This window comes from Perca flavescens, chromosome 4 (genome assembly GCF_004354835.1).
Source record: "Perca flavescens isolate YP-PL-M2 chromosome 4, PFLA_1.0, whole genome shotgun sequence".
Classification (NCBI taxonomy): Eukaryota; Metazoa; Chordata; class Actinopteri; order Perciformes; family Percidae; genus Perca; species Perca flavescens.
Window position 1 is genome coordinate 23,706,206 of NC_041334.1, and position 13,650 is coordinate 23,719,855.

General features: G+C 39.3%; 1 protein-coding gene across 3 annotated transcripts in view; it reads left to right on the top strand.

Annotated features, from left to right (window-relative positions):
- LOC114553601 (sodium- and chloride-dependent GABA transporter 2) overlaps positions 1–13,650 on the top strand; it is a 34,715-nt gene continuing 21,065 nt past the window's right edge. For 2 of the 3 annotated variants that reach the window (XM_028574845.1, XM_028574847.1), the window contains exons 1-6: positions 866–1,025; positions 1,333–1,517; positions 1,711–1,845; positions 4,627–4,767; positions 5,956–6,037; positions 7,434–7,566. In XM_028574845.1, the coding sequence (XP_028430646.1) occupies positions 898–1,025; positions 1,333–1,517; positions 1,711–1,845; positions 4,627–4,767; positions 5,956–6,037; positions 7,434–7,566 (804 nt within the window). In that variant the 5' untranslated portion in view covers positions 866–897. Of the gene's footprint in view, positions 425–865; positions 1,026–1,332; positions 1,518–1,710; positions 1,846–4,626; positions 4,768–5,955; positions 6,038–7,433; positions 7,567–13,650 lie in introns of those variants that run through there. The other variant, XM_028574846.1, reaches the window with a different exon arrangement.

A 13,650-nucleotide genomic window follows, 5' to 3' on the forward strand; every position in this document is an offset into this window, starting at 1 on the left:
CAACAGTGGAAGTTTAACATTGCTCCCAACTTTAACTTTAAACAAACCGTTTTAAAAAAAGCTGTTGTGTAGCGGGTTAATCGAGAAATTCACACTGATATATGAGGCTCATGAGATACGTGAATATTCTCAGTCAGTGTGGTAAATGATGCTGGTGACAGTTTCTACTGATGGATAGCTAACGTTAGCTTAAGAGGGAGGCTGCTAAGAGTTATAGCAGGATCAGACTGTCGTCTCCAACTAAATGTCAGCCTATACATCGAACAGTTGGTCATTAATAACAGGTTGATTGATTACAGACGACACTCAGTCTAACAATAATGATTTAATTAGATATGTATTTCCACATAAGCAGTATGCCATCGTGTTGGGTCATTGATCCAATGATACGGGACATGACGGAGATCAAACTTAATTTATTAAGGTATCGTGAACGCTCAGGTTCAGGCAAGGTCACAAAATAAACATTAGACGTTTAAAAACAAGTAAATCCATACACATTTGTCTAAATTATGATCCTAACACACGTCAAATTGCATTGACTTCAATGGGATCGTCTGTTTTATAGTTTTTGTATTATAGTCATGGATGTATTAAGAGAAAAGTCAGAATTCTGACTTTTTTTCTCAGAATTCTGACTTTAAACTCAGAACTCAAATACATTTTTCAAATGTGGCCCTAATCCTCTTCCGTTAGTATATGAATTAATTATGCCCTAAAGCTGCAAATTCCCATTTGGCAGATAACTGCAGGCTGTGTGCAGCTTCTGACACAACAGAGACAGCTCAGCTGATTTGGTTTAGTTGCAAGCAACTGTGCTAATCTCAATGACTCATACTGCCCCTGCCTCAGTGGACAAATACAGCAGGAAAGTGGTATACCTTGGAACCTTGTCAGATGTTTCTCACTCTAGGTCTCCTCGTGACATGTTATAGAGATCCTGCGGTGAACCCAGCTGAGAGGAATACTGATCAGTTTGCTGTTGCTGTAAGCTCTTATGAGGGAGTGGGCTTTGTGATGGAGGGGTAAGTACCTCACTGAGTTTTTGTTTTACACTGGGCTGCTAAATGCACTTAAATAAACACTTTAATTCTTAAATGTGCTCCAATAAATGGAGTTTTCTGATAAACACTTGCTGGTGAAAACGTTCCATTCCTGATAATCCTGAAATCTTAAATTCAACAAATAAACAAAGCCTATGAGCATTGCCAAACAATCAGTTGAGTAGTTTTGTCTCACAGTTATTGTCCTATGTGGAGGAGGCAAAAACACATTTCAATTCTGACTTCATTGTATTTGTAACTAATCTGCTACTGTTCATAACATGTCAAGAGAGTCAATTGAAAGACACAGCCTTGAGATGCCCAGTCAGAATGAGTGTCTGGTGAAGAAGACTCAGCTGTTGGATCGAGGTCAGTGGGCGAACAAGGTGGAATTTCTGCTGGCTGTAGCTGGAACCCTGGTTGGACTGGGAAACCTCTGGAGGTTCCCCTATTTATGCTACAAAAATGGGGGAGGTAAGCAGGATTCCTGCACTTAATCAAAGTATAATATAAATGTAAAAACTATATTTCTTAATTGTGTTTACAGCCCTTTTCACTAGATTTCAAATGCTCAGTGCTTAAAAACAAACAGGAATGATGTGATGTGGCTCTTTATTATATTTACAGAGGAAACAATATTTTAATATGTTTGTCATGTTTCTCTCAGGTGCATTTCTGGTTCCGTACGTCTTGTTTCTGCTCTCTTGTGGTATCCCAATGTTTCTTCTGGAGACGGCAATGGGACAGTTCACATCTCAAGGATGTATCACGTGCTGGAGGCACTTCTGCCCCTTGTTTGAAGGTCAGTGTGTTACATAGATTTGCATCACTAGTGTACCAGTAGCACCTAGTGTGTAGCGATATCCCTTTGTTCTTACAAATTGCACAATTACATTTGTGTATTATGTATAAAAAATAAATTATTAAAGGAAAAGTGCCACAGGGCTAAACTTTTCCTTCCCTTTTCTCCAATGTGTACATGCAAATGCTGAACGCACATGTACAGTACATAACATCTGATGTAATTTACAGATGGATATATCTTAACTTTTAAAGATACATAAAAGCAGTTATTAATTTAGCTAATTCAAAACATTTGTGACACAAACATAAATATGTAAATACCGGTATCTATAAGTATGATAATTTATTTCTCAAATTATTAACAGTATGACACTTTTCTAATTTTCTAAAAGCTTGGAATAAAGAACCCACATTTTATAATTTGAAGGTAAAACATAGCAATGTAAATGAAGCCTGAGTGTCTTCAGGAGAGACGTATTAAACTGACTCAACAGAAGAAATACAGCTATATGTCTTAAGCCCTGGAACATATTGAATATGAGGCAGACTGACTTGTCATAGTAGGAAAAGCATAGGTATATTTTATAACTAATGATAGCTGCATACACTAACGGTCCTGGTATTGTGCATGCTGGCTCATTGGAATTGTTTTCTGGGACACTTAATGGAACTGAGCCATTGTTAATGTAATAAATTTCACCTGAGCTTTTCCTACTATGACACGTCAAATTGTCGGTTGTGAAAAAGGTCTCTTGTCCATTGTACAGATAAAGAACGCCTGTGTGTCTTTAAAGACCCTGTTTCACAACCTGAATGGCACTCCCCACGTGGTTATATATCTGATCTTATGTGCCCCAAAGAAGAGTACAGACTCTGGAGCACTCCCAAAAATGTGCATTTATCTATATAAAGATATACTGGACATATAGCAAAGTGTTCAAATCAAATCAAATTCACACCCATTCTAACAGGTATTGGTGTTAATTTTCCCCTGATGGTCGGATACCAATAACTCACACCAAATTGGACTTACGTGACAAGGTGATTGATGAATGCATAACATTTTGTTATGAACATTCTGTCTCCTTGCTCAGGAATGATGGCCGAACCTGGCCGAAGGTGTCGGACCCTTTACCACACAACAGTGGGAAAGTCAGAGTGTAGTGAGAGACTTATTGACAGCTTATATAACTATTCTTGAGCACTGGTATCAACCAAGGGAACAAAATGCTGTAGATCTAGTCTGGTAATGTACTGTATATAATCTGTGGACTAGCTCTACAGCCATAGAAATGGAATGTAGTAGAAGGGACATTGAATCGTTTGCCGTGGTCATTTCACTAGTTCAAGACAAAAAGGATGATTGTTAGCTCACACATTAGTGGAGCAAATTATATAAAGCAATAAATCCAGCAAGCCTCAATTCTTCTTTAGCAGCAAGGCAATGGACGCCTCTCCATGCTTCGTACTACTCCACTGCTTGTTTGTCACAAAACCTTTGCAATGGCAATGGTACACAAAGAAATGGCCACCGCTCTGACCATCCTGCTTTGTTGATTTGAATGGGAATGCCTGGTCTGTTCTCATTCTATTTTTATGTATATAGCCTTCTGTCACTTTGGTTGACACCAACGGCTCATACAGTATAACTGAATCTGCAACTTTCTGCATTACCTCATCGCCCACCTGCACCTCCTAGTAGTAGGGTCTACCCATGTAGAAGTAGACACCATGCCTGAGCCTCACACTGCCTCACTCACTGTGGCCTCTCCACCACTACAAGAATATAAACACAGGACTACACACACATGAGAGAACACACACATATTGTGACCTTGAAACTGGCAGCGCACTCACATAAGAGAGCACAGAGAGACATCTCCACTATTTACAATGTAGAAGCTAACTTTCTCATAAACTTTAAAAGTTATACAGCTTATATTGTAATACCACAATGTTTTAATACCAGATTACACTACTCTGTCCATGGCGCTTAAATCATTAAAAGCAGGTCACAAATATATAATTACATTTTCCAAAAAGGCTCAATAATTTCCTAAAACAGCTGGGCACTTCCATATTTAGCAAATGTGTAAAAAATAATGCATTTCTTGGGGGCTTTTTTCAGATGCATATCAATACACATTTGGGGCTCACCCATGTTTATCCAAATAAATGAAATGTCGCCCAGAGCAACAGTGTGGCTAATTGATGTGTTTTTAATAGTTTTTGGACAACAATGGAGGTTTATGGCACAGAGGAATAAGATCAAGAACCACTTTTTAGTAGTCTCACTTCATTGCTGGATTTGATCTTTTAATGGAATTTGTTGACAACAAGAAAAATATAAAATATCACCAGACTTGTCATTTAACATGCAGAAAACAGAAAAACAAATCGATCTGGATGACTGAAGACAGATTGGCGGCATTTGCCTCTGTGATGCAGCTCTCACTCTTTTTTTTTTTTTTGGAAGTGTCTTTGCCACGCATTAACAAGATCACAGACAGACAGGTCACTGGTCAATTCACTCTGATCGTGGCAGTTCTGCCAGCCTGCAGATTGGGAAGAAATTCATCACCTCCAATCAGCTTAGGATCCATGCCACTCTCTGAGCAGGACATGGTCCAACAATATTGTGAATTGATTGGTCAAATTACCAACCAACATACCCAGACAGAACTACAATATCAATACTTTTTTTAGGAATACAGATGTTATATATGCTACAGTACTGTGTATGATGTATTATTTCACCACACCTTGTCTGTCTCCTCAGGGATTGGTTACGCTACCCAGGTCGTGATTGCATATGCTGCCGTGTCGTACATCGTCATCCAGGCATGGGCCTTCTTCTACCTCTTCTCCTCCTTCAGTGCTGAGGTCCCATGGGCCAGCTGCAGGAAGTCCTGGAACACAGGTAGTCATGCAGATACAGATATGAACTGTGTCTATGCGTTCCTCATCAAATTTTTTTTGCCTCTATCTTCATAACAGCAGCTATAGAGAAACACCCACAAGCTTCAATTTGAATGTAAATACCAGAATAAAAAATTGCATGCATTCTTGATTGATTGATTATTTGATTGACTGATTGATTAACTGACTGATCAAGTGGTTGTTTTCACAGCAGCCTTGTAGCTCACAAAAGGTACAGTTAGATCAGAATCAGAATCACCTTTATTGGCCAAGTATGTGTACACACAAGAAATTTGACCGAGAAAAGTCTACGTTCGATTCATGACATGTCCTTAAACTGCAGAATTGTTCACACCTGTGTTCTTATAATAATGAATCCCATTGTCTTTGTAAATCTAAAAGGTATGCCAGTTGATTCTAATTAGCATAGGTAAACGCCCTGCCAATCCACATAAAAGGGCACGAGCCTCCAGGGCCGCGTGCACACACAGAAATTGAAAGAATGGTTGAGAGAATTAAGTCAAGAATGCCCAAACGAGCCAAAAGAGGGTAGAGCACCGGACACCGGACACTTCTCTAAGGAACCTTCAATAGTTCTGAAGTGGAGGAACTTGTGCAGGAAGTGAATGCCAAACAAGCTGTCATATTTAGTAGCGTTTCACTCTCTGCAAATAAATCTACATGGTCCTGGAAGATGCGTTCCCTCCTCAGGGCAAAATCAGCATCATCTTGGAGCAGCAGTAAATATGCAATTGTGCGAGTAGGCCTTGGGTGCAGAAATAGGCCGAATTTGGAGCTATAAATAGCGTGATCAATCAGTTATTATTGGATGGCATGGTTCCCAATTAACATAATGAATGTGAATTGTTGCGTAGTGTTTACATATCTTAAAAGACCACAATGCTTTGTTTAATAATGAAAATAGTTTTTAAGAAATATTAATGTAATGTAGGAAATCTCAAATAAGAAAACATTAGTGAACGTCAGAATCTTCATGAAAACTGTGCATGTGGGTTTTATGAAATTTCTTCTTGCCACAGCAGAGGGTCCTTTACATCTCAAATTACAAAAAAATGTTTGAGGATTATTTTTTATTTGTTGAGTTTAAAGTTTATCTGTTGTTTTGTTTGTTTTAAAATATTTATCTACACTATGACAGATTAAAACATCTTCTGTTTTTTTTTCTCAGAGTCTTGTGTTGAATTTGATAAAACAAATGCGTCATCCAGTTGGACAGCAAACGCAACAACGCCTGCAACAGAATTCTGGGAGTAAGTGTAATTCACACCAGCCTTCTTTTACAGCGGATGTCACATTTTTAGGAGGCTAAACACTAAAGGTGCATTGGCACCCTGTCGTGTTTGTGTGTTTGTCTTTGTTGTTCCTCTTTCTGTAAAGAGGGTCTAATAGCAGCCTGTAGAACCAATGGGTCACATAATACAAACGCTAGTCACTGGTGAACTGCATGTTAGCTTAGCCCATAATTGCTCATTATTTCTCAGTAGGCTACCTGTTTGCACATTTAAAACAATCCCTCTAGTGCTGCCATCAGTCACACACTTATGAAAACTGTAACTCAAAGAAATTTTGAACAGACATTCATTTATTTAGGTATAAATGTTAGGCGTTTTCTTTTTTTTAAATCTACTTGTACAAATTTCCAAACTTCACTATATTATATGAAGCAACTGATACAGCCAGAATTTTGAATCTACACAGAATTTGTCAGTTACATACAAATACATTTGGCAGCAAAGACATAAAAACAGGGTGTGTCTCACATTGCTTTTGCTAAATCATGGACAACCTTTCTCAATAGATAACACGCAGAACATTCAGTACACTGTGAATGTAGGGTTAGGCGATAAAAACAACTGCCATTTGACAGTAAATACACCACAGGGACAGTTTTTTGAGTTCATACAGGAGGAGCTCCTTTTCCCAAACCATTTGGCCATGATAAATGAGGTTGACTTTAGTCAAGTACTGTTTGAGAAAAGACCAAAACTCTACACTTGCTGGCCAGCTACACAGATACAAAAAAACAAACACCCATCAATCTTCCTTCCATGTCACAGCTGAACATGAATTCATACACAAACCAGATACAAATATAATATAACTTTAAACACATTTTTATGTGGTTGTACAGGGCTGATATGTGTGCAGGGCATCACTAATGTTAATTAATTAGTTTTGATTCCCTTGTTTGGGAATATCCCGTATTGATTGATCTTATTTATTCTTTTCTCATCCTAGACATTCACACATTGTTGTCTTGTTATATATTGTTATGTACTTACTGTCTCTTAATGTCTGGGGTATGTGTGTGTATGCAGCTGTTGCCAGCGCTTCTCTTTGCCCAAGACAAATTTCCTTTCCGGGACAATAAAGTTTATCTTATCTTATCTTATCTTAAGTTGCATGATTGTTTTCAAGTGTTGCCATAAATATCTTTAATATTACTAATTTCCACCTGGAAATTAAATTCTACTTCTGCAAGGCCAAAGGTATTTGCTAATTTGTGTGATCATTCTTCACTATCATAATAACCTTCTTTATTATTTTAGGAATATTATTATTAGTCTTGAACACATTTCTCAGTGTTTTTGGCTCCAAAACTGTTTTACTGCCCCTGTTTTTGACATGTTATGTGTTTCTTTTCAGGAGACGAGTGCTGGGTATATCTCAAGGAATTGAGGAGATTGGTAGCCTGAGGTGGGAGTTGGTATTGTGTCTCTTACTGGCATGGATCCTGTGCTACTTCTGTGTTTGGAAAGGAGTGAGATCCACAGGAAAGGTACACGTCTTTCTTTAGAAGATTACATTGGATTTTGTGTGTTCCTTTTATTTGAGAAATATCACAAGAGGGAGTGCTGTTATATCATTAGGTTGTGATTCAGAGGCTTTCAGGATCGGGCCCACTTCTGGCACTGGTACCCATCTCCATCCCCAGGTTCCATAGTGGAAAATAACTGCAAGGGGTCTCTCAATCAATAACATTAAAATTGAATTAAAACTAAAGACGCTGGAATTGATGATGCAGCAAGGCACAAACCCCCAGATATTGGACTGCCCAGACTGCATGGGATCAGCAAAATATTTAAGGTGCCCTGCCATACAAAACCATTTTTACTTGCATTTTTTGAAATAGGTTAGGTCCATATGTGTTTGTGTTTTGTTGTGAATGTGAAAATGAACTGCTACCTCCTTTGTCAACTCTAGCCACTGAAAAGAAATAAGCAGAGAAATCAGGCCAATTACAAAAGCTGGTCAGTCTGATATCATATTGCCTGAGCTCATTACTATTAATTAGCTTGCCCAGTTGGGCTGGGTAAAGGATTCTGACAGCCAGGCTTTCATTGGCTAGCTGTTAGCCAATCAGATTCAAACAGCTTAGCTTGTTGAATATTAATTAGAACTGGCAGAAATTGAGCTGAGTCTTGCTGTAGGTTTTCTATACCACGCTAGAATGGCTTGAAACAAGGTAACCAAGGCATTTTTTCCACAGAAAATGTTACAGAGTCCATGGTAGAACTTCAGACATTACCACAAAGTAATGAAATACGTGGCAGGCACCTTTAAACTATTAATGCCGTTAGTGCTGCCGTAGCCTGCTGTTCGGCTCATTTTTTTCTAACCATAGTAGCATTAAAGCAGGGTGGAATGGTGGGAATGAGTAGGCTATCTAGCTAACTAACTAAATAGCCACAAAATTAGTAATATTTAGACTTAATCCTTCATCCACACACTCTTGTCACACTTGTCACAGCATAGGATAGCAGATTGCTATCGCCAGATGAGGGATAACTTTGTTTGGCTCATTTTCTGTAACCAGTGTAGGATGGCAGAATTTTTGGCAAAAATAAATTCCAATTGAGATGGGTCCGAGCCTGGAGCTCTACAGCTAGACCATGGATGTATAAAACTGTATATAAAGAGATGTAAAATAAGAGATAAACCCTTCTTGACTGATTGGTGGTTGTATACAACTGCAAGGCGGTAATTCTAATTTTAGGAGGTTTTATTATAGTTACATTTTAAGTTAGTTCATGAATTTTCGTACGAAAAATAAAAAAAATGGTGAATGTCACATATTTTCTTAAAGGAACACGCCGACTTATTGGGAATTTAGCTTATTCACCGTAACCCCCAGAGTTAGACAAGTCGATACATACCCTTCTCATCTCCGTGCGTGCTGCAATGCTGTCTGACAGCTCCAGCATTAGCTTAGCCTAGCACAGATCCTGCAGGTAACTGGTTCCAACTAGCCTACTGCTCCGAATTGTGACAAAAGTGACAAAATAACGCCAACATGAGACACAGCCATCTTCTAACAGCAAACAAACTGGGAACTATATTCTCAGACAGGCTTGCTGCGAGCATATCACTCCGCCCAAGTACTATATTCTTCCGTCGGAGAATATAGTTCCCGGTTTGTTTACAGTTAGAAGACGGCTGTGTCTCATGTTACGTTGTTTTTTGTACACGCTGTGACTCTACAAATCATGTAAACATGTAAATAGGAACATGTTGGGGTTATTTTGTCACTTATTCGGAGCAGTAGGATTACTGGAACCATTCACCTGCATGTTCTGTGCTGACCTGATGCCGCTGGAGCCGTCGAACAGCGTTACAGCACGCACGGAGATGAGAAAGGTATGTATGGCCTTGTCTAACTCTGGGGGTTATGGTGAATAAGCTAAATTCCCAATAAGTTGGCGTGTTCCTTTAAATCATTTATACGCACCATAACAAATTTGGGTTTGTATTAATGGTCTTTGCATGAGGCCCATTGATTTTCTGTTCTGACTTGTCAACTGTCGCAGCAACATCACAGACTGTATTTATATATGGATGTCACATCTCCACTTCCGCTCACTGTACAAAAAGCCAGGCCAAAATATCCCGGATTCGGGTGCTGCTATCTTTTAATTTTGGAGCAAAAGTCTGTGCAGTAGCGATCGGGCGGTGGAGCCGCGGTATCAAAGACCCACTCGACTAATCGCGAGTCAAACTTAAAGTGAATTTTAAGCAAACTTTTAAAATGTTGCTAAAAAGAAAATGTGAATTAGAAGCATTTCCATCAACTGGTTTAGAGCAAAGAAACTAGACTACGCAAAGCGTAGTGACGTTGCGCATGGTGGTAGATTACAAACTGGCTTGCTAAATTCTAAGTTCTAAGTTCTAAGTTCTTTGGCTAAATGGAGAGAGGTAGCATTGTATAAGTTGGCCACCTGTGCAGAATACAGGGTTGTAGCAGAGACATTTGGTGTCAGCGAGACGTATATATATACGCGGTGTGCAGGGCCATTAACTCTTTTTTTTTTATATACATTTTTTATTGTGTTTTTTTATATTTAGAACATGCAGAACATACAAATACAATTGAACAAAAACAAAAACCCTCTCCCACCCCCCACCCTCTGCAGTCTTGAGGAAAACAAAAACAAACTAATAAACAAAAACAAAAACAGAAATCACACCTTGCCTAGTCACAATTCTTGTGATGCTGAGGTCATTAGGACCAATACCTGTGCTGCTGCAAGCAGATGTAATTTAGAGTCGTCATTAAGTAACAAAACAATCAAAACAATAAAATAAAAACGGAATTCGACATCCTATCACATCAGATATTATTGATGTTGTTTTATTCCAAAACTCATGCACCTGTTTACACTTCCAGACCATGTGCAGGAAAGTTCCAGTTTGTTCAGGTTGGCAGAACTTGCAATAGGGAGTAGGAATGGCTTTAGAGACGTATCTCTTCTGAGGAGTCCAATATGTGGCATATGTTGAAGTGGATCTGCTGGTGATTTGGGTTCTTGGAACAGTGGGAAATGTTGTCCCAAACTGTCTCCCTTTAGCATAAATCCCAGACACTAATCCTGTCACCGGAGAATCAACAAGCCATTTAATGATTGGGTGCAAGACTATTCCCCATGGTACTCCATAACATTTAAGGGCCGATCTTAAGCGAAGATAAAGGAAGAAGGATGTCCTAGGGACCTCAAAGCTAGCTCTCAGGTCTTCAATACTTAACATACCTTCATCATTGAATAGCTGGTCTAGAGTATAAATACCTCTGTCGCTCCACTGGTTATAAACAAAAGGTTTATTACCAGACATTAAGTGCATGTTGTGCCAAATGCCACTTATTGGAGTAGCGTAGTTGCTCCTCGACCTGTTTAAAGTTGGTCAATGTGTTGGTGATAATAGGGTCATAGGCTAGCATACACTTTTTTAGACACACACCTGTAAAAGCAAGGTTTTGCAGTCTTAGACTTCCAGTGAGGTTTTGCTCTATTTCTCTCCATGGGACTGTAGATGAGGGGTCCATCCACACTCTGAGGGCCCATAGCTGAAAGGCTCTGTGATACACTTTAAGGTTTGGGAGGGCCAGGCCTCCCGTGTTTGTGGTACATTGCAGGGTAGAGTATTTTAGCCTAGGTTGTTTATTATTCCAAATATACTGCTGAATTAAGGTATCATGTTTCCTCCAGAAATGTATCGGTGGGGGTAAGGGGATCATTGTACTTAAGAAATTCACACGAGGAACTATGTTCATTTTAACAACAGCAATCCGGGATCGTAATGATGCCGGCATCGCAGACCAATTGGCCAGATCCCTGAATGCTACTTAATATAGTTTAATAGTTGTCGATAACTCGCTGTAGGGATGCGTGTATGGTGATGCCCAAATATGTAATTTTGCTTTGGGTTGGTATTGTAACACTACTGGCTGAAGCCACATGCCTGTTATTCAATAAAAAAAGATTAGATTTATTCCAGTTAATTTAAAGCCGGAGATTGAGCCAAATTTGTTGAAAATCTTAAGAATTTTTGGAATAGAGTCCTCAAGATCAGAAATGTACAACAAAATATTGTCCGCAAATAATGATATTGAGCTGCTATTGGATTTAATCTGGACATTACATTATGCCTTATGGCTTGGGCTAACGGTTCAAGAGAGATTGCAAACAGTATGGGGGAGCGCGGGCATCCCTGTCGCGAGCCCAGTTCAATGGCAAATGGCTGAGAGTGCAAGCCATTGGTTGAGACTATGGCCATGGGATTTGCATATAAAGTACGTACCACGTCAATGAACTTGGCCCCCAAACCATGCCTCTCCATTACTTGCCACAAGTAGTTCCACTCTAGGCGGTCAAAAGCCTTTTCCGCGTCCACTGATAAAACTGCTGCCATTGATGGAAGGGTTTTGACTTCTTCTATTACATGAAATAATCTGCATACATTGTCTGCAGCATGATGCTTGGGTATAAAACCTGATTGGTCGGGGTGGACTAGCTTTTCAATAAAACGCTCTAAGCAGAGAGCCAGGACTTTGGAATAAAGCTTAATATCAGTCCCGATGATGATGATGATGATAATTTGAACAATCTGTAGGATCTTTGCCCTTTTTTTGGCATAACAGAGATCAGCGCGGTGTTGGTTTGTTGGTGGAAAGTACCCTTCTCTATGGCTGAAGTTAAAGCTTGTAAAATGGTAGGACCTAATATGTCAAAATACTGTAGAAGAAGCTCTGATGGAATTCCATCCAACCCTGGTGTTTTCCCTTTTTGAACTGTTTTTAATTCAGATTTAAGTTCCTCTAAAGTTATAGGTCGACCCAGTTCTTCTGCCTCCTCTGGGTCAAGAAGAGGCAGATTTAGCTCTTTTAAGGACTCCTGGCATTGTGTTGGATCTGAGTTGCAGGAGGACTCATACAACTTGGAGTAAAATTATTGAAAAGTGGTGCTGATATCTTAAGGATTTGTTGAGATACCTCGGTTTGTGCGGATGCTGTTGATAGTAGCTCTGGATTGACTTTGTTTTAATTTCAGAGCAAGCAATTTGCTTGGTTTACAGCCGTTAAAATAGTAATTTTGCCTCACTCGGTGCATTATGAACTTAGCTCTCCTTCTTACCAAATTATTTAGCTCTGCTCGATTTGTGACTAGAAGAGTATGTGTAGATTTAGAAAAACAAGTCTTAAGAGATTGCTCTAACAATTTACAGCGTTCTTCCAACTCCGCTATCCTTGCCTCTCTTTTCCTCTTCAAGTTGACTGCGAAGGAGGATGTGAAATCCCTAATAAACCCTTTAGTTGCTTGCCATGTATATGCGGTATCAGGAACTGAGTCTGTATTAATTGATAATTCAGCCAGTTTGGTTCTAAATTATGCATCAAAAGCTGTGTTCTGGAGAAGGGAATTATTAAATTGCCATCTCCTAGATCTTTCTCCTAACATCACAACGGAAAGTAGTTACCAGCGCATTGTGGTCAGACAGAATTTCTGATTCTATTGCTATCATGTGGAACATTGCCTTAAGTTCACTGGAGCCCAAAAAATAATCAATGCGGGAGTGGGGTAGGTGATGTGTGGAAAAGAAGGTGTAGTTCTTGCTAGTAGGATTGTGCATTCTCCATATATCTGTAAGATAGTGGGATTCCACAACTGCTTTGAACATGTCGGATATATGTTTCTGGGCTTTGGTGTGATTGACCCCCTGATCTATCCTGATTTAAATCTAGTACTGCAGTCATGTCTCCCCCTATAATTAGTGAATATTCGTTGAGAGAGAGCAGTTCATTGGTTAGGCGTGGGAAAAAGCTTTCATCATATGTAGAAAGTGCATATACGAAAACAAAGGTTATTTTCCTACTCCTTATCGTGGTACATATATAAGATTTTCTGCCTGATAAGTCCTTTTGTCTATGGTGAGGGTGCATTTCCATGACAGCAACACGATGGAGCCCTTGGTTTTGGTGTTGTTACTAGATGAGGCAGAAGACGATTTACATCTCTTTTATGTAAATGTGCCTCTTGTATGAGCGCCATGTCTATGTTCTTCCTTCTTAAATAGTCCAGGAATTTAGCTT